Source organism: Falco cherrug, chromosome 2 (genome assembly GCF_023634085.1).
Source record: "Falco cherrug isolate bFalChe1 chromosome 2, bFalChe1.pri, whole genome shotgun sequence".
Lineage (NCBI taxonomy): Eukaryota > Metazoa > Chordata > Aves > Falconiformes > Falconidae > Falco > Falco cherrug.
This window is the reverse complement of record NC_073698.1, coordinates 27815720-27837981: the sequence shown is the minus strand read 5'-3', so window position 1 is coordinate 27837981 and position 22262 is coordinate 27815720. Positions and strand designations below refer to the sequence as shown.

The following is a 22262-nucleotide window of genomic DNA, read 5'->3' as shown; positions in this document are numbered from 1 at the left end:
ATAATACTGACAGTAAAAAAGATACTTTGAATACCTCAGAATGTAGTATCTCCAAATATGGAAGAAAAAATATACTGCAGTGAAAATATGTTGGCATAGACAATACAAAACTAGTGAATTAATGTCACAGAGTATTTCTATTTCTGATAGTCATAAAATATTTGTGAAAAATATATTTTTAAAAAATGTTTTTTAGCTCCCAGTTCAGCAGAGGACTTGTAAGTCTACTTAGCTTTACTATGTGATCATCCCAGATGTGATCCCATCTTTTTATACAGGAAGTCTCTTGGGGCTTTATGCATGTCTTTTTTCCATCCACCTCTACTGTTCCTTTCTAATAGAAGGGTTTATAACAGAGTATAAATCTCTTATGACCAGATATTTATTTATTTATTTTCTGGAGCAAAGGACATTTTAGTGGATAAATCAAAAAGAAGTGTAATAATTCAAGATCAGTAATAAAATATATTAATGAAACTTACCTGACCTGTGTAACCATATGTGTCATATGAGTAGTGTCTCTGAGACAGCCTACACAGGTGGCATTTACACTGTGCATCCCAGGAAGATTTCCTTGCTCACGGTTCCTGTATGCACTCAAATACTTATTCCATGTGAAGACAAGATGTGTGGGTACACAACATCTTCCCCTCATTTCCTCTGGAGGACATGGGTCCACAAGGACAAGAAGGGAGATGCAGTGTGTAGTAACAAGCTCCCGTTCTCTAGGTAACTAAGGAACAAGACTGTGATGTTCATCAATGAGTATACTATTCTTCCATCAGGGTACCCCAACTGTTCCCCATTCAAGAAATTCCTTCATTATTCAGGTAATGTAATAAAAGTAGGTATCATTACTGAACGTATTTTGCAGCATATGATGACAATCTCTCAGCCACAAAAATGGAGCAAGTAGTCAAATTTGTGAAAACTAATTTGGACATTTTTAATAGTCATACAATTCCTTGATAAACGAAGCAGAGAAGTGTAACTGTAACAGAAGTGTCAGCAAGAGATTTAGGGTAGTTTTACAGCTGTCTGAAGAAGACACTAGGGAGTGGTTCATATTGTATGTTATATGGCCAATGGAGCTCAGAACATTTGAAAAAAAAAAAAAAAAAGGCTGGAGTAGAGATGGATATTTTTGTTGCTTCAGGACATTGTTAAATAACCCTACCAACAGTGGTGTTAGATAAAAATGGCATCATGAAACTGGGTATCTGGACCTCTCAGAAGTGCATTATATCATCTGTAGACACTGTGCTGTGGTTTCTGTTAGACCTTTGCCTGCAGTGCTAGAACTGCTTCATTATGCATGCAGCTCTTAAAATGCAGACGTAGTATTTATATGCTTGCTCCATACTATACTATTAGTTGTTGCTTATGTTTTATGTCTAGTAAGTAATTGAAAGTACATTACTGATCACGCTCCCCCTAACTCTAACCACATCAAATGTATAGTCTATATTAGCTTTCTCCTATAGTCAGAGGATCTAATCAGTGCTAAAACTGTTCTGTCACAGTCATAATTTGAAGAAAAGTATTAGGTAATTTCTTCAAAAATTATAATTTATAAAATTGACTCTTTGGTGCCTGGGATTTGAAGATTTTCTGCACTTACTGAAAAACTTCCTGTGCCTCAGAAAGCAATCCTTATCTTTTAACACATCGTACCGTAGCGATGCAGTTACAACACAACAAAATCTACATGGGTATTAGGAGACAAGAAACAATTTTTCAAGCCTGCTCAGAAACGCTTTCTGTATTAACACTGAAAGTTTTGCATATTTATCTGTTTAAGGTTTAGAACTGAGCAGCTACTGCCCACCCGTTGTGGAGCATCCTCCACATTGTGCAGTCAACAAGCATCAGCTCATGGCATGAGGTAACTCTGTGTTAGTTCTGGTCTGCCTAGCCCCAGGACAGCCCAGTATGTGATGGACATTGGAAAAAAACCCTTTTTTTTTACCTAATTTCCTCCACATTACAGCAAGGGAAATTCATTCTTTTTTATCCATGCTTGGCAAGGAGTAGGCCCCCTACATCTACCCCCAGCCTTTGCTAGCCGCTGGAAATTGTTCCTTCACCTGGGTCCTCCACACCGTGCGAGCAGCCCAAAGGTCTTGAGAAACAGGACACAGGAAAGACTTGGGAACCGATTACTTTTAAGTGAGAGGGTATGTAATGGGAAGATATTGTGAAGAAGAGGAAACAAACATGGATCTGGCACACTCTGGGGCAAAGAAAGGAAAATATTTTATTCAGGAATTAGTCCATGAGTTATACTTTTTCACTAGTCAAGTAAAGCACTAATCTGTGCCTACCCAAGCAAACTGAGGTGAAAAATTTTGTGGGAAGACCCCTGTTAAAAACCTGGCAAAAACATAACTTTGAAACCATCTGCTCTGACCGCATACAGTATTATTCCAGACATTTCTATCTTGAAACAAACACCCTGAAACCTTGCAAATGCATTTTTCCTAACGGAAGAGAACAGTCTGTTACTCTTCTTGAAGGCTATTTTCAAGATGCTTATGGTATGAGTAAATTTTCTTGTCTTTCACAACAGTCAGAGACAGCTTCAGCACTGGTGTATGGTAGCAAATACGTCTCTGCTAAGGACATTGGCATTTCATTAACAAACACCAGGTTTGAAGTTGGCTCAGGTTAACATTTCTGACAAGATCCAGACATATATAGAAAGATGTGTACTGACTCTTGTTTCATTCCAAACTAAGTATTTCTTTTTTTTTACCAGTAGTAATCCCTATGATTTAGGAAACTATTTGAGAAGGTACATATTATTCATCCCCAAGGGAACTTGGCACCTGTATTTATAAGTATTATCAAACTAAAGTAAAATCTCAAACTAGGTGCATGTGATTACAGTTCAAATCTGAAATTACTTGGTGTAAATTAAAAATGTTATTATTTAATAAGTAAAGAAGTTTCTGCATAGCTTTCTTAAGTCTTCAGCTAATGATTTAATCCAATGTATTTATATATGCATATGTGTACCTGTATTTGGTTTGCCTGGCGATGTTTTGGTGGAGGTAGCTTCTGTGAGAAGCTGCTAGAAGCTTCCCCCATGTCCCACAGAGCCAATGCCTGCCAGCTCCAAGACAGACCCACCGCTGGCCAAGACTGAGCCCATCTGTGGTGGTGGTAGTGCCTCTGGGATAGTGTATTTAAGAAGGGGGGGGGGGGGGGGGGGGAAGAACCCCAACATCTTCAGCCAGAACAGAGGAGTGAGAATACGTGAGAGCAACATCGCTGCAGCCCCCCAGGCTAGTACAGCAGGGGCAGGGGCACTCCAGGCACCACAGCAGAGGTTCACTGGCAGCCCATGGTGAAGCCCACGGCAGGCAGGCTGTGCACTGTAGCCCATGGAGGACCCAGCACTGGAGCAGGCAGATGCCCCAAGGAGGCTGTGACCCGTGGGCAGCCCTCGCTGGAGCAACTCCTGGCAGGGCCTGTGGCCCCGCGGGGAGAGGAGCCCGGGCTGGGGCAGGTTTGTTGGTGGGGCTGGGGACCACACCAGAGCAGCTCATGAAGAACTGCAGCCCATGGGAAGGACCCATGTTGGAGAAGTTTGAGGAGGACTTCTCCTGTGGGAGGGATCCTACGCTGGGGCAGCGGGGGAATGTGAGGAGCCTCCCCCTGAGGAGGAAGGAGCAGCAGAGATAGTGTGTGATGGACTGACTGCAGGCCCATTGCCTGTCCCCTGCACCACTAAGGGGAAGGAGATAGAGAAATCGAGGAGTGAGGTTAAGCCTGAGAAGAAGGGAAGGGTGGGGGGGAAGGCATTTTAATATTTGCTTTTATTTCTCATTAGCCTACTCTGGTAATAATTTTTTTCCAAGTCTTGTATCTTTTGCCTATAACAGTAATAGCCGAGTAATCTCCCCATCCTTATCTCAGTCCATGAGCCTTTTGTTATATTATCTTTCCACTGTCCATCTGATGTCAGGGAGTGATAAAGTGGCTTGATGGGCACCTGGCACGCCAAGGTCAACCCACCACAACAACATAAGGAAAATGCTCCTCTATTTTTTTCTTTTTCTTTTTTTTTTTTTTTAAAAACAAAATGCAACAATTCTGGTTCTCTTTGATGCATATGTTGCTTCTATTCCTTATCTCTTACATCAATTCTAGCATGTTGCTAATCTGTGTCCCCTTTATAAAAGAAAACATTGGGAAGTGATCAAATAAAAATAGGACATAAACCCCTGGAATATACTTAAAGCTTCTTTAGAAAGCTATCTGAAAAATATTAAATTTTACTGGATTGGGGGGGGGGGGGGGGGCTGTGCCAATTCAATATTTAGAATAATATTTTAAAAACTCAAATACCAGCATGGAGAACAGACAGACCATAAAATATTGCACGGTATAGGAATATATCCCAACAAGTATTAGTGAAACACTGGAGAATGCTCGTGCATAGCTCATATTGTGCAAGCATTATGTAATGTATCTGTAAGAGTTTTGTCAGTATAAAAGCACGTGAGCCTGATTTTTAGGGAATTAGCAGGGAACATACTGAGAATAGCTTTTCATGGCTGTGGAGTTCTTTCATTGTTTACAGAGCTCAGTCATGCTTCTCCTTTTCATAGTTACTTCCATCTCTTGTTCTGTGAATTCCCCACAAATGTTGCTGGTTGAATAATGGAAGTATTTGTGAACTTGTTTTTCAGTTTGAAATCAGCTTTTGAGGTGCATGTGTTTTACAGTCTGTTGGCTCCTTGTTTACTCGACCAACAGGGAAGTCAGTCTTTATTGTGAAAAGAGAATTTTGATGGCTTTGTGCTATACTTTTTGCATTGAAGGAAGGGCAGGCTGACCCAGCCCTGTCTTACTGGTATTATCAGTATGAGTGGGCTTGCACAGGCTGTGGATTTTTCTTTTTAATTTCTAGCCAAAAGTTACTTACCATAACTTAAATAGCATGGAAATGACTTTACAGAGATAACAAGAAACTAACTGTCTTCCTTTCTTCTTCTCTCTGTAGTTTGTTGCTCAGCCCAACTGCCAGCAGCTGCTCGCATCCCGCTGGTACGACGAGTTCCCTGGATGGAGAAGGCGACACTGGGCTGTGAAAATGTTGACATGTGTTGTGATAGGACTCCTTTTCCCGGTGTTCTCTGTGTGCTACCTGATAGCTCCCAAAAGCCCATTAGGGCTGTTCATCAGAAAGCCATTTATCAAATTTATCTGCCACACTGCATCCTACTTGACTTTTCTGTTCCTGCTGTTGCTTGCCTCTCAGCACATTGACAGGTCAGACTTGAGCATGCAGGGACCACCACCAACCATCGTCGAGTGGATGATATTACCGTGGGTCCTGGGTAAATGTATTACTAAAGAAAATACAGTCAAAAGTGTTTTGACCCCTGCAGTTTTGCCAAGCATTCCTGGATCAGGAAGATACAGTAGAGAGTTCTGTCATGAGTCACTGACCTACCAAAACAGGCAAATAGTCCATCTTCTGCAATACCTAGCAAGAGTAGTACACAACTTGGGAAGAGTTTAAAAATCCAAAGTGTCACCACCTGTTGTATTACAGTGAGCCAAAAAAAAAAGCAATTGGGGGTTCCTTCCTTTGAGTAAGCAGTGCCTTGAAACATATATGTTGATATTCTTTTTGATATCTATTTTCTCCAGGCCAGAAATTGTTCTGGTTCTTCTAAGAGTCCATTTTTTCTGTTTGTTAGTCTACTTCTAAAAAAGGGTCCCTTTGCCACAATAATGATTTTTCATGTATTAGAATGAAACAAAGTGTCATTTCTGGAGCGTTATCACTAACCTTAGTTACCTAAAGTATGCTTCTTTCTAATATGACAGATCCACCTATTGCAAATAGAGCTGACCAGGATTTTTGAGTATTTTCATTAAAATACACACGCAGAGTATTTTTTCGATGCAAAACCATTGATGTGAACTTTTCAGTCAACTTCAAACAAAATATTTTACATCAGAATATGGATGTAAGTACGGATGCAGGAAAATCCCCCAGCACTTTTAAAATGGAAGAAAAGATTAACATTCTGTCCTGATAGTTAACAAAAATTTCAGTCTGGGATTACTGAAAGCCTACTTTGTGTGGGCCATGTTGGCCTTGAATGTCTTCCTGTGTGATTGCTCAGGCTGGTCATAGTGGACCATCCTAGGTGCTCCCTGCCTTTGCACATCTACCCTGCTAGATGGTGTGTCTCTTGGTGTGCCATGGTCTCTTTCCTGTCTCCTGTTTTAGGAACCAATACAAGTTGGACCAAGTCAAGCCAAATATACTTGGTCTTGACTGAAATGAAATTGTAGGAGGAGGGACTTAGTAGCCTTAACTGCAAGAATTTAAGTTTGATAATTTAAATTGTCACCACCTAGACAAGTTAATGCACAAACTTTTCTGAAATGTTTTGGTCAGGCTTTGATACTGTTACTTCTCTGTTAAGATTCTGTTTCTCTTTGCTTTTTCAACTTTTCCCAAACACCTGGCTTTTTTTAGAGCAACCAAACTAACAAGGCTTTTGGTATAATCGATCGTGTACAATTTACAATGCAGTGTTGAATTTATAGTACACTAATTAGCAGTGCCTAATACTCCAGAGAAGAATGAGTCAGTGGCTTTTCCTCTGTATGTTCCTTGGTAGAGCACTGGGGGAAGCAGGAGGCATGGTTACATCTGCCTTTCACTTAAGAAAACAAGCATGCGTGACTGAAAACCCTGTGTACACTCACTTGTTGGGAACCTCTCAGAAGGACCTGGCTTCCACAGATTAACTGCTTTCTGAGATTTCCCCCATGATAGCACAGCATAAAAGAGACCTCATCATCAGCCTTCACTGTAAGATGTGCTATCCTTTGCTGGGTAGATATTGCTACTGTTATGAAAAAGCCAATACCTAGTGTTATTGCAAAGGAAGTAATCAATCTGGTGGGCTGCTTAAAACGACATTTCCTACAGACGAGTCAGACTAACTTCAGTGGGTGAGATTCACATATAAATATTTAAAAAAATTTCCTCCAGTAAATTTTCCCAGTTTTGTACCCTCAAGAAATCAGAAACCAATATAAAACTGATTACTTTGATACATTAGTTCCTTAGAAATAAATGCTGCAATGCTGAAGGGAAGCAAGGGGCTCTTCTGTGCTGTCCCATGCCCAAAGGAGATATTAGTACATTTTCTGTCTGGCCTTCCAAAATAGCAGGTGTTCAGTGTCTGTCCAGTTTTCACAGTATCATGAGGCTGAAGGATGCCAAGAACAAATGCATAGCTGTCACATAGACCTTGACATGCCAAAGTGGGGTTTATTATTAACCTGTCTTTTTGAAGAAAGAAATTAAAGCCCAGAGAAAAAGGCACAATTTGAGAGGGGCAAGAGATAACAGTTTCAGCTAAAGGCAGTTCTAAAATTGTGGTGACTAACTCCTCTCCAGAAAACATGCAGTGGGAAGAGGAAGAATCTCCATTTCCCTCAACCTCTGACACTGTTGTTTACTTAGGAAAGGGGTTAAGTAACTCATCATCCCAAAATACTTGTTTGAAGAAGCCATTGACCCTGATAATTATGACTGTCAAGATGACTATAATTTTTAAAAGCAGCATTAATATTTGAAGTATATGGCCAGATAATGCCAGTACTGTCTGTGCTGAATAAACCCTACTTCTGCAAGCAGTACAGCTTAAGTCAAGGGAACTGCTTGCATAAACAGGTATTCATGAGCATGAATAGAGATCAGTAGTTAGACACCATGTGGTCAAATAGGTTATGGTTAATCTAGACTGTAATCTTCAGAGAAACTGTGCCTTCCAAAATCTCTTGCATCTAAACCTATGTATTTTATACACTAATGTCTAAGTAGTTCGTAACTAGTGGTTTCCTCTAGTTCCAGTTTCAGGCTTGCTGGATTCAGCTTTCAGGACTGTGGTTGCTGCAGTGCCTTAGCCCATCCAAATAGTAAGGCCCCAGATTCACTCATCGTAATCTCAAGCAATTCATTAGGGACCCAAGTTCTGCCTGTCATTGAAGGATACAGACACACATCTCCACAGGACATAACGCCTCACAGCATATGATGAACACGTCTATTCCCACTTTTTTTTTTTTCTAAAATGAAGTTATTCCAAGGCAGAACCTAGTTTTCATATTCATATACATACAAACTGTGGCCTAGTAATCTTTTAATAAACTAAACAATTTTATTTAGTCCTTGTCTATAAGGAAAGTTAGTTTCCAGGTGACAATTTAGTCTGTCATCTCATCTCTTCAAACTATACACTTATGCAGTATCCTTAAAAAGAGTAAATGCTTCACTCTTGAATTACACAGGTGAGCCTAAATCTGAAGTACATAGGTATATCTTTGCATTTTCTGGATGTCGATGAAAAACATGGATATCTGAGACAAAACTACTGTGGCTTTAGTGTTGTAATTTTTCTCTGAAATTGGAAACATGACCAAGTAAACCCTTTCCCCAGAGCAAAGGTTATCCTGGAGGAGCATGTCAAAACTATTAACATTTTAAACAATAGAATTTATTATTTGTCATCCTCTTAATTCAAATAGCTCTGCAGTCGGTTTTCAATTTAAGAGTTATCTCCCTTAAAATGAAGGCAGGAAGAGCAGCTTTCCTTTCCAGGCTTCTCATCAACATGAATTTCATAAAACTTTAAAAGTTTCAACATGGTCTGTAACAATCTAGGTGCTCCAACGATCAAATAGTAATTAGCATTTGCCTACTACTACGTAATAGAAGGCTGAATGTGCATAATTAGAACATATTAAAAGTGTCACTAGAGTAGGAGGCTCAGAGGAAAAAACTGTATTGGGCTACATTTCCATGGAGACTATCGATTTTACATTTAAAAAGTCTCTTAAGGAAACTTCTGTATTAATTTTGTCTTTTACATGATTAGATGATTACACAAGTGGTGTTACAGTATGCGGTGATTATCTGTGGAACAAGAAGTCAGTATAACAAGGCTAATGTTACAGCTTTAAGAAGCAATTGTGGAGAAATCTTTTGGTAAGAAGAGTCAGAACCTCCTTTCTTTTCATTTAAGCAAATAAGAACAAGCTTTTACTGGTAGGAAAAATTAATTTTGTTCTTGTTAGCTATTGATTCAGGTCTCCCAGGCATGCCAGATACTTCACACTGCAGAAACAGGCCTGTTTCCTAAACTTGAGAATCCATCACCACTGAAAAAAAGGACAGGAAAAACAAGAATCCCATCTTGTGGAAAAAAGTGAGGAAGAACAATATTTTCCATCATCAAATTCCCCATCCAGCTGCTGAGTGGCCTCCCTCTGAGCATAACAGTGATGCAAAGGGGAAATCAGATCAGACCCAGCCTCACCCTCTGTGTGTTTTGGCTGCAGCTCACCTAAGGATCATATTGATCCCTACAGACTTGTCATACCTGTTCTGCCCTAAACCCTAGCTTAAAACCTAGCAGCGACCATGATAACTGTCCTCATGGTGGGCATTTGGCTCACCAGGAACGCTATGAAATTCAGAGTAGAAAGCCAACAACCAGACAAACTTAGTGCTTAGTAGATGTTGTTAAAAAGCTCCCTGCCAGTTTTTCAGGGTGGCTGCAGCAAAAATAACATTTTTAGGCAAATTTGTTTTGATGAGTTTTTTGCTCTTTTATGGACATCTTTAAATGTTCATCGTAATTATGTTGTTCAGAATACTGCCTGGAGCAGGAATGCAGCCTTACTGGATCTCTTTAACAATGTGTTCCTCATCCTTTCTGTCAGGGTGGTTTATGCTATTGGAGTACGTGAATCTATAGAGAATGTGGGTGTTTGGGAACTGTGCAAACTGCAGGCATTTGTGGTCAGCAAACTGCTGGTGGGAGGTATGGGAGTGTACAGTCTTGTCGGTACTTAGCACAATGTATATCCAAACCAATGGTACAGCATGACACTTCAGATGAAGTGAACTTAGAGGTGGCAAGTACACTGTGCATCATCTTCTAAATTTGGTCAAGAAAGCGTTGTGTAAAATACGAAACAGTTGGTACAAATCAACATGTTCCAGGGAGCAGATATAAAGGATATTATGGCCATTGAGCTGAACCAGTACATAACCAGTAGTGACAAATAAAGTGCGGAAGAGAAAAATTATCCCAGACAAAGCTGGAACACAACTTCAGTCATAAAGAAGGATAGTGCACATCATGACCAGTCAACGCCATCTAGTCCAAACAACTTCTCTACATGGGCTAACTGCAAAGACAGATCAGATTGCTAAGATTCTTGTCCAGTCAAATCTTGAATTTTCTCCAGGGACCAATATTCCACCACCTCTCATCAACCTGTGCCTGTGTCTAGCAACTGGTAAACATTTTTCCTGGTATAAGCTGTAATATCCCATGCCACAACATTACCTCTTGTCCTTCCAATGTGCACCTCTAGGACAAGTCTGACTCCAATTATTTGTCAGCAACGATTTTGTTAGTGAATTACAGCAGTAATATCCCCCCATTAATGTTCTCTTTTCGAGGCTGAACAGATTCAGCTCCCTCAGCCTCTTCTTGTACGTCATGTGGTCCAGCCCCCAGTCAGCTTGATGGCCTTCCACCGGTTTCACTTCAGTCAGCTAATATCTATTTTCTGTTGGGGATCCCAAAACTGGACCCATTAATGAAATTATTTATCTAAACATCAGAAGAGCCACTTCTTGTCAGGACTGCATGAATCTTGACGCAATAGGACCTTTTACTCAGTTACTTGTAGGTTTACCAGGTTTTACATATTTTAAGATGAACATTTTCTGTGTAGATGATTGTATTTTATTCTTTGCTTATTTGTGGTGTTGGCTGATATGTGGCTTTTTTTTAATGTAAGATTTAATATAGAATCGTCTTGCCATTTGCAAAACTGAGCAGATGAAAAATATCTTATTGTCAGTATGATAAAAAAGTCAGTAGACTTTTCCTTTGTGAAAACATTTTAAATGGTGCCACAATCTCCAGTTAAATATGAGTAGCCATATGTATTATTGGGTATTCTAGTAAAAATCTATACTAAATTTGAAAAAAAAATCTGTAAATGTGTCTCCATCAAAAATGGAGCTACAGACTGTGCTTTGGTTCCTAAATCCCATCCAGTGTCACAATCAGCCTTAACGAGTGGCTCCTAGTCACAGGGGCAGAGGTGTGAACCCTGGACAAGGATACCCTTGAATTTAGCAAACCTAGAAGCTTTTGATTTATCTTGTCTTCAAATCCTTTCCTTAGTCATTCAGGATGAGATGCAGTTTAGACTAGGTGGAGCAGTGCTCTGCCTATCCTTACTGGCCTTTTACAGTGTTTAAATAGAGTACAGAAAATAAAGGGAGTTCTCTTCCTTAACAATGACTGCCTGAATGTTCATTTTACTTACACTTACATTAGGTATGGAAAACTTCCCTCCCACAGGCAATGCCTTAAAACTGCAAACAAGGACTCTGCTTTTACAAGATAATATAAAATAATCATATATATAGACAAGTATCCAATGCAATTAGATGTTTTCCTGCAGTCACAATAGTTTGCTGATGGAAGCAGGTTTTGGCAGGATCCTGACTCTTTGGACTTCGGTTCTGTTTTTAGTTGAGTACCATTGTGCTTGCTCCTCCAGCTTTCAAATATTTCACATAAACAAACGTTTCAAATAAAATGTAAAATTTTAATTTTACAATCATATAGCTTGAGGATAGAGAAAAGGACTGCAGTGGGCGTGCAAAGCCTAGCTTCCTGGCAGGCACCCTGATTAAGGAGGCTAAAGATACCTGTTGGGTTTTTTGTCTTCTTTAATTCTCCCTCCTTAAGTTTCCCTTTCTTCCGTTTTTAGCAGGAGTGGTGAATGTTTCACCCCCACACTGTTGTCCCTACCCTAGTACTGACCTGGGACAGAGGTTCAGTCTTCCCTCAGGATGATAAAAGGCAGGTTTCCTGTTCCCTGTGCAAGAATTCTATCCGTAAAGCTGCAGTGCCAAACATTCACACTACTCTTAGGGGGTATAGTTTAAGCATTTCAGGAAAGGAAGGTGTTTTGGACACTGAAACTCAGTTTCATAGCTAACTGAAGCCCTGAGATACGCATCTTAGTGCTGGTGATACGCGGTGTTTGAGACTCGTTCCTCTTTCCAGTTCCTGCAGTTCCTCTTGTCTGGGTGGTCTTAGTACTCAGTATTCATAGGCTGTGCACCTCAGCTAGGCACTTGAAACTCAAAGTGAGCATAAAATACAATTTATGGGGTATTCAGGTCTCTTGCATGGTGAATTTTACTTTCAGTACTGCATACTTAATTTAGACATTGAGTCACTGAATATTTCAATGACTAAACCCCTTTACAGGACTGGGCTCCCAAATATGAAGTTTAAATCCTCAGTATTAAGATGCTCAACTCCTTATGTTAATAGGAGAGAAGGGGATGAGCAGTTTTCTACATCCCTAAATATCCACTTCTGCCCTTGCCTATTGCTGTATGTATGGTGCCAAGCTGGTCTGTGCAGGACTTGGAGCTTTTGAGCAATGCTGTAAAGACCTTTCTGTGTTTCATAGACAAGCTCTACATTAATTTATTGTGCCTGCAAGTCTTGTATCCCTTTATGGATCTAAGCCGTGCATGCTTGAAAACTGTATTTTATACTATTAACTACCTGGTAAGACTGTCTTCACTATATTATTCTAGCAACACTGAGACAATATTGTAAGTGCTGGCAAAGATAAGGGCCATGCAGATGTTTGGAGATACAACACTTTAATATTAGATTGCAGTCCCGTACATGTTGGATACATATTACTTTATAAATTAAGACTGACTGTGGTAATAGATAGGGTATAAGCCTTGCTCCTTACCCTCTCCACAATATTTTTGTGAAAGCAAGAAACTGTTTTATGTATTAGATCAATTTTGATAAATATATGCCACAAAGAGTTCCAATGAAGCTGTGGGGATTAAAGGATAATGAGTAAAATTATGTATGCTCCACTCCTCATGTTAACCTCTTGAGCTTAATAGGGATTTACAAGCAGTACATGAGGATATACTTTTTCTTTAAAAAGATTTATAGGCTCTTATGCAAAAGTACCTGAGAGAATAGACCAATACTTTTGGCTGGCTAAATTTCTGTCTACTTTAGTGCATTGTCATTACTGTAGAGCAGAGTTCAAAAGCAGAAATGTGCAGAATTTCTGTACTCTGCCTCCAATATATAGGTACCTGTACATAGCTCCTTACACAAAACTCAGGCATTTAGCAGGTTTGGTTTTATGAATTAGGAGGTTAAATCAAAGTAAACATAACGAAAGCAACTCAGGTGCCTACAAAGAGACACCTTGTCCTATTTTTTAAGTAGTATATACTTACAGAGAGGTTGTTTTCCTATGATAAATACTCTAAAGGAAACCTGTACCTCTTTTGGCAATGCATGAGGTGGCCAGCTTGGATACATAGGGTGTCTAAAATGATGCTAGAAACTTCTGTTTAAGCACATGATACATTAAAAAAATACAATATCTTTCTTGTTTCTCTAGATCATGACAACTACACATCGCTGTCTACAGTCCATTGGTGTGGAAGACTTAAATGCACAAACCTGAAATGGTTTGGATGAGCATCTTTGATTAATTTGAACTTTATCAACCCTACTAGCCAACTCATATTGAATATAACAGTCAATCCAGGGTTACAATTTATTTTTGCATACACTCCAGGACAGTAAACATTTTTTCTTGGCTTATACTCCTATTCATTACCCAAACCCTATTTTACAGAGGCAATAAAATAGAAGAAAAAGGGCCCATAATGTTAATATAGATGTAGTAAATTAAGTCTCCTTTAATCTTCCACTATGACAATGAACTGCAATTCATTTGCATTTCAGGACATTTTCCAAAGGAAATTCAAAAGAGTGCTTAAAAAAAAATATAATTAACTACTATTTAAATATATTAGCTTTTAGCATTTATAGGAGTACTATGCAAGTCAGACTTCTTGCTGTTCAAGTTATGAAAGAAAGTGTGTGGTCTAAGAATACTGGCTACTGTCCCTTCTAAAGATACTGGGTTAAGGGAACAGCTATCCCACTTACGTGGATGCCTTACTGCATAAATTCTGAAGGAACTGAACAATCTGATGCTATTGGACTAGGTGATGAAACTAAGCCATAAATATTTGAGGGACTATTCAATGCTGACTGTCCAAACTGTTTGCACCTGACATTCCACAGCGGGTGAAATACATATATAACGCCATAGTTCATAATGCTACGCCTAGACCAGTTTCATTGCTGATGGTCACTGTTTCTTAGAAATTATGCTTTTCCTTGAACACAAGAGTGAATTCACTTCTGGTCCTGAATACTCTGAGTTCTGATAGAGTATAGTTCATCCAAAAGACTCACATGCTCTATAATCCTTGCATTGTTCATTACCTTTTCACTGCACTTCAGAGGCATTACTAAACTCATCTTCACTGCTTCTGTGAGGGAAGGAGTTAAGTTCAATTGTACAGATAAGAAAGTGAAGATAAAGAGTGAATTGAGGTTAAATACTAAGTAGTCTCAGTGTTAAGTTGTGTGCACAGATAATTCAAACCAGCAATTCCCAGACTCAGCTTGCTTGAGTATAACCATATTGGGAAGAGAGCTGGGACATAGATTGTGCCCTTGGCCATGTCATTCCCAACTCTTTGCCTGACCTGACACAGGACGCGGACACTGTGCACAGTTCCTTTCCCAAACAGATATTTCCCTGTCTCCATGGGAAAGCAGAAGGCGTGTGTTTGGTTTTGTCCATGTTCCTTTGAAATGGCTGTCTTCTGTTAACAAAATATGCCCCAGAGATTCGGAGCCCCTGATTTATGCCAGGATGCCTCTTTGTTCTTCTTGTTACCTTCATATACCTTCAGCAGAGATCAGTTCATCAGCCCAGGTGTAAAACAAAAGAGATATTTCAGGCTTTATCAATGCTTACTGAATTCCCTGGAATGACTTAACTTTGCCTCAGAGAGCTGTATTAGCAGCTTGTCTCACTTCTTGTTGGATCTGTGAAGAACTCTAGATAGCATAGTAGAGCAAAGCTGAGTTTGTCAGTTAAATGGTTTCACAGTCCAGTGAAAATATGTTCTCCAAGAAACATACTAAAAGGTTGTTGTTTAACTTGGCATGCAGAGATTTGCCCTGAGGAACCTCTTGCTTCCCATCACTTAGTGGTAAGGAACAAAAATAGCACAGGGGAACTAACCTTTTGTGGGAAAGGTAAGGCCAAAATTAGCTAGGGATCCACAAATCTTTTAAAAAACAAAAATAGCTCAGGGTACTGACTTTCATATCTTTCTTTGACAAATCTCAAAATTATTATTTACAGTGAGACTTTAACCATAATTATAAACAACAAAAGGCAGTGTTGTGGAGATGGCATAATGTTTTTGTGAAGTTCCAAAGTTTCTGGAAAATTATTTTTGTGGTTGCTCAAGATTCAGTACAACATCCAAATTTAGGCAAGATGTGTCTCTTTTTTTTTTTTTCTCTGAAAGATTTATACACCTTTAAATGGAATTTATAAGGGATTTATTTATTTATTGTTTGTTTCTTTTGCATGGAAATGAGAGACGTTGCTTAGGAATAAAATTACAGATCTAGGTAGCTGCAAATTGGTAAAGGGTCAGTCCAAGATTTTTACATCTTAAAGTTACCTGCCAACCTGCACAAAAAGATACTGTATCTATCCCAAGGCTTTATCCAAAGGGACAGAAAACTCATAAGAGTATTGAGCTGCTGGACCTTGTCAAAGTCCCAATGTTTCCAATGTTTGCCAGTGGAGTCTTTATGAACAGAATAAGTATGTCCACATTTTTTAAACAGTATCTCAATGTCTAATATCCAAAGATTTCAAGACTAGAAGTACAGCTTCAAAATCTAAGTCTATAGGTAAGTACATAAAATAAAAGCTAGTCCTATCAGTGCATATGTATTGATTTATCTACAGATATAAAAATCTACACATTGATCATATGTAGTATGTGATACCCATTACTCAGTTCTTAAGGATTTTTTAAAAGTGTTATGAGGTAACTTTAATGAAAGATGTTTTTTTTCTAAGAAAATTCTTATTTTATTTCAGCACCTTTTGTTCTTCAATAAGAAGCATTTTAGTTTCTGTCTGTTTTCTTGCTTGGGTAAAATTTATTGTTACAATATGTAGGGTTTATTTTAGAAGAAAGAACTTTTTTCATCAATGTTCAGAACTGTTTACTGCAAGAAAGAAAATATATTTACCATACAGATTATTCCACCCCCCCACCCCCACCCCCCCCCACCCCCCATATTTATCTGATATATTTTAGTCCCTTTTTTCCATCAGGCAAACTTGACTTCAGTCAAATGGTTGCATTGATCAGCTTGCATGTATAATACTTCACAGTGCTGTGTGAAACCTCTCCATGGTGTCTGTTATTCCCAGGGCCTCATGTGGTCTGTGGGATTCCTGCCCTGAATTTACATCTTGTTTCATTCCATTAAAACCACAGGGTGTTTAATGAAATTTGTTTCTATCATCTCAGCCTGTTTAAAAATATCCGTGCTATTTTCTTTTACTGCTCCAGTATCTAGTTATAAACAATGCAACAAATGCTTGAAAGTCTTACCTTCAACTTTCCAATTTAAGTCCTTGATTAATGAGATGGAAAAGCTGCATAACGTTGATAATCTCCTTGTAAGTGGCAATAAATCATAAAAGCAGGTTGATGAGGAACAGGTATAAGAGGCAGGTATAAAAATCTAACTGGTGTGGAGAGATAGGAAAGACACAGTTGGAACAAACAGACAACCAGAATATAACAAAGATTATCCAGGTAAAACAGTGACATCTGCTCTGGGTGGAACTATTTCAGCTAAATACAGGCACCTGGAAATTAGAGATCTGTTTTAAATCAGCCTAATCCTCCATGGCTCACTTTGCAGTCAATGGGAAGATTGACCCACCTGCAGATGACAGGATTATTGCCTTGGAGATGCTTGTTGTCTCTCTGGAAGTTAAAAGAGAGCTTTAGACAATTATCTGCAATCTGACTGTCTACTCTTGCTTTTAGATCTACTCTTTCTATTTAGCTGGCTCCTCTTAGCAGTTTTTCCCTAGCACCTGTGTGCAGGCTGGTGGTGTCCCTTCTGCTTTGCTGAGACATCATCTTTCTTGCTGCTGAGCACATAGCTCTGACATGAGCTCTGTCACCATGTGATAACGTTACTGCTTTGGCACATTAATAACACGCAATACCTGGACTCTAGATCTCTTTCCTACCTGTAATAACGCAACTATTAGACGGTCTTATTGCTGCATGTCTTCTATGTCAGGTTCTGTTTTGGAATTGCCCAAAAGTCTCCTTAGACAATAAAGCCAGGTTGTGTCCAGCTATCCATAAATCTTCTAAATAGAACAGGGAAGTGTGCAAGGTCACAGAGAAAATGTTTTTAAAAAAGTATGCATATAAAGAGATTTTCTTAGTCTTTTCCTCATTCTCCCAGTGAATGTAACAGAACAAAATTGGCATATGGTACCAGACCCTGTGAAGATAAAAGCTGACTGACTTCTTCCCCCCCTGACCCTTCCTTCTTGCAAAAAGATATAATTATGATCTACAACAAGATTTTAAGACCTCTGGATGAGTGACCATAAGTTAATTCTAAACAGAACAACTGGGAATCTCTCATGGCTCAGAATAGCTCCATCAAGTAAACTGACCAGGCCTTAGAGGAGTCTTCAGCTTTGCAGAAAGGCTCTGGGATTCAGAGTACACTTTTATAGGATAACCCTTCAGGCACACTTGGGAGGATTTACAGAACTCCAGAGATCCCTGTTCTTCCAGCATTCGCTGCTCCAATTGAGCACCCCTCAGTAAACCTAGCCATAGAGATCTGGTGCCTGCAAAGACTCTGATCTCAGCTTTCATGGTGAGATTGCCCTGAAGTTGTGGTTTATAGCTATCAACATTAGGACTTTGTACCTTCAAAGATCTGCCTTCAAAAAGACATGTCTGGAAAGCCTGTGTAGCATACATGGACTCTGTGTCTGTCATAAACATAGCATCCATCAGTCAGCCTAGTTTCAAGTTTCCTGGAGCCCCATCAGATCTCAGTAACTGTATTTGTATAGAGAGTTAGCACTTAGATTCTTTGGCTGGCAAAAAAAGATTGAACTGTCACATCTCCAGCCAAAAAAACATGTAGTACTTCCAGTTTTCCATTATCATTTGCTCGAAAAGATTAAGTCCTGCATCAGGCTGAACATAAAAGTTGTCTTGAACCAAGAAAAAATTTAGAAACACCATCGTTATGACGTCAAAGTATACTCAGAACTTTCAGCAGCCAAATGACTTCAACTTTGTTGGTAGTTTGGATTAGTTGTGTTTCTAATTCAAAATGATCAAATTTACAAAGGCTATATACTCTTTTCCACTATTCTATAATAGGTCGGTATTTCTGTTAGTGTCAACTTTACAATCACACTTCATCTTCTAAAGCCCAGGAAATACTTGGAAAAACAGTCTAGCTTTTCAGTCACAAAACAGATCAAATGCAGCAGCATTAGTCAGCATTTCTTTTTAAATCTGTGCATAGTTCTATTGTATTTTAGGTAATGCTATCAAAGCATATGATGCTGAGGAACAGTCTTACAGAGAACAGCCCTGTTGTGTTTGTGTCAGTTCACATCTTTGCCTGGTTGTGAATCATGGAGAATATCTCAGCAGAAGACTTTACTGAACCTGCACGCTCTCACTTAAACCTTCATCTTAATAATCATCCCAACCTATTTCTGCTCTGTTTTTAAAGCATATTTTAAAGCAAATGCTTAACTTGGTGAATTACAAAATAATTTATATTTAAGCCTTTTTCTTCGAGCATCTTCCATCAATGCAACTGCCTGCTTTCTGTGCCACAGCAGCATTCCCAATGTCAGGATCCTGGGGCTACATCTGTATTATTAAATAAACAAAAAAAAAACCAACAAGGAATTGTTCTCTAACACTGAGGCTTAGGGGCCATATCCATATTACACAGCCGTTGGCTCCAGGTCTCCTCTGAGCCTGGAGCCAAGTCTCCTCAGGCTCCTGCAGCACAATAGTGATTTGTGTGTGCTGTTCTGCAAGTGGAGCAAGGGTGACTCAGAGCAGTGTCTGAAACGTGAGGGGTATATTGCAGCCCCCAAACCAGCTGCTTTTATAACCTGGTGATGTTTAACATGTTATGCCTAAAACATAGCGGAAGAGCAAGCAGGGATATTTGCAAGTACACGGGCTGTGTGTTGAAGGTTGGATGGGACTGTGGTGGGAAGTGGGAGCCAGACTGCTGTCATCATGTTCATACTGTGTGTTAGGAGCAACCAGCTCTTGAAGAGTAAGTAGATGAGTCATTTCACAGGCTGAAATGGGCAGGCTTTTAGGAGCTTGCCTAGTAGCCCTGTGAAGCTGTGTTCCCTTTGTGGTGGTGCTTGGGCAGTTAGCAGCAGCAGTGGGTGCTGTTAGTGGATATTGACCCCTGCCACGCAATAATGTTCCACGATTTTCTTACTGTTTCTCATCAGAATTGATTGCAGCTTGAAAATACATGTTAGTTTCTTAACAGTGCTATATTTTGTGTATTAGTTTCATCTGATAACCTAAACACAGAGTTGCAGTCAGCCTGTCTAGGCTATTGTAGATACTAAAATGGGTGTATATCACTTTCCTGTCTACATGTTCGCATCATGGTCCTTTCTCAGAATGTGTTCCCCGAGCTCTGCAGAATGCTGAAATAGTGATGGGGGCATAGTTGAAAATGAACCCTATGAAAATAAGTTGCTGGACCGATCAGATGATTCAGGTACTCCTAAGGCTTGTGATTACTGATGATGACACACAGAAACAAGACAGGAACTTGTGGCTGAGATTTGATGGGGAGAAGGTAGTGAGAAAGGGAACCTTTCCTTTTGAAAGCAATCAGGAGACAGAAAGACTCAAGCCAAACCACTACAAAATGAAATTGTACTCCTCCCATCTATACCCCTCCTGCCTTCCAAATAACTCAAAAACCTACCTGGCTTGAACAAAAATAGACCAGGAATCACTTTTCAGGGATCATGTTTGAGAGAAGACACAGGTTTTCCTGCAGTCAACTAGAAGACCATTGAGACAAAATGTTAAGGTTCAAGGTGAATTTAGCCCTGACTAGAGTAATGCAGGTCCCTATAGGGACCCTCTATAGACCCCTGCACAAAATCTGTTCAACATTTTCTAAAGGAGCATGTGATAAGCAGGTGGAGAAAAGCAATGTTGAATTAAATGTATCTCAACAACTCTATGTGAGAGACTGGGTTGTTGTGGTGAATTTTGTCCCTTTAATGAGCACAACAGTAAAAAATTCCTTTAAGAAAATAATTAACTGTAAAAAATTAAAAGCTCTGTTCATATTGTGATCAAAAAAGCTCTGTAGGGAATAATATGAAATATGCATCTAAGTGTTCCATATTGTTTTATGATACCATATTATACAATAGTGTGGAGTATCTTCTTCAGAGAACTATTAATGTTTATAGCATCACAGTCTCCACACAGTTGTCTCTGGAGCTGTTGCACCAAGTTCATGTCAGACAACTTGCAAAATTTCCCACTGGGACTGAATACTTCTGTAAACACTTTGTGTCCAGTGCAATGTGTGCTCTGCACACTTGAAAATAGTTTTCATTCCTTCATGTCCCAAAGGAAAATATTCTGCTGGAGACACTACTCTTTCTGATGGAAAAGGGACACTTCAGTTCAGCATGGACAATAACAATAGAAATTCTCTTCCGTATTGTATGGGTTCCAACTGAAATAAATTAATGTGTTGGATTGACTCCTGCTGTCATAGATTTTCCAGTTTTAATTATATTGCAGCAGATACCAAGGACAGAGCTGGCAGTGGTGACTGGGTTTAGGACCCTTTTTGTACTTATTAGAATACAATGGGGAAAGAGATTGGAGAAAGCGCAAGAAATTGCCCTTGTACAAGCAGATGATTTTTTTGTTTTGTTTTGCCTGACAAATTAATTCTGGAAACATTAATGGGAAGATAGAATTTCACCTAACTAGATGTGTAATTTTGAGCACTTACCCACCTTCCCTTTATAATTAATGTCAGGAGAATCAATCTGTTGTGAGATAAGTGTCTAGAATACTCACAGCCTTTTTTATTTAATATACATGCTTAATGAATTATGTTCTATTTACAGGTTTTATCTGGGGTGAAATTAAACAGATGTGGGATGGTGGACTACAGGACTACATTCATGATTGGTGGAACCTCATGGATTTTGTAATGAACTCCTTGTACTTAGCAACAATCTCTTTGAAAATTGTTGCATTTTCAAAGGTAAACTTTAAAAAAAAAAAAATCAGTAGAATATTTAAGACAAATCAGGCTTCTTCAAACTTTCTTCTGTATTTGGAGGTTCTCAGGCTTAGCAATGCAAGAGATGTATGATGTGCTCATTGAATCTTCTCCAGATATGACAAGAAACTAGACCAGGATAAGAATGAACAAAACATTGTGATTTATAATTTTTTTTTTTTGTTCTGGGACTACACAATCTTTTGTTATTTGATCATGAATAGTCATAATGTCATTTTCTTGGAAAAGGGAGATCACTTGTAATATTTAATAATGTTTGCACAAAATTATGTTTTGAATTAGTCTTTGTGTATTTATCAGTAAAAAAATAATTACCTCTAAGACAAGTTTACACACCATGCAAAACTTCCAGACAGGACTACAAAAAAATACATATACTTAAAATTGGGGGTGGTAGTGGTGGTGGTGGTGGTGGTGTATGTGTGTAAAGAGCAAAGTTTTAATTTGTGTTGAAAATTTCTGATAAGTGCAACATGAACAAGTAAAGCTGGAAGGAATAAGATAGTCACTTGAGGCTGGTTATGTTCATTTTCTCATCCTTTTCATGGACTTCTTATGAATGATTTTATATTCCCACTGTTTGAAGTATCTTCCAGAAAAATAGCCCTCCTTTCCAAAGCTATGGAACATATTGCATTTTTGTATGTATTCAACATCAATCCATAACATGATAGAAATTCCTTATAAAATGAAAGATTTTAATCATAACAATGGTCTCAAGGACAAGGAAACCACATCTGAAAGGAAACTAAAGCATCTTAGCATCTGTCATGGATCTTATCACATCCAAGTAAAGTTAACAAGCCCATTTTTACTGGCCATTGTGATCAGCACTGTATT

At 39.0% G+C, this 22262-nt stretch overlaps 1 protein-coding gene across 1 annotated transcript in view; it reads left to right on the top strand.

Moving 5' to 3' along the window:
• The window catches only part of TRPC4 (transient receptor potential cation channel subfamily C member 4), a 162107-nt gene that overhangs the window by 114745 nt on the left and 25100 nt on the right, over positions 1-22262 (top strand). Inside the window, exons 4-5 of the mRNA XM_014286041.3 lie at positions 5012-5348; positions 21244-21383. Coding sequence (XP_014141516.1) covers positions 5012-5348; positions 21244-21383 — 477 coding nt within the window. The remainder of the gene's footprint in view (positions 1-5011; positions 5349-21243; positions 21384-22262) is intronic.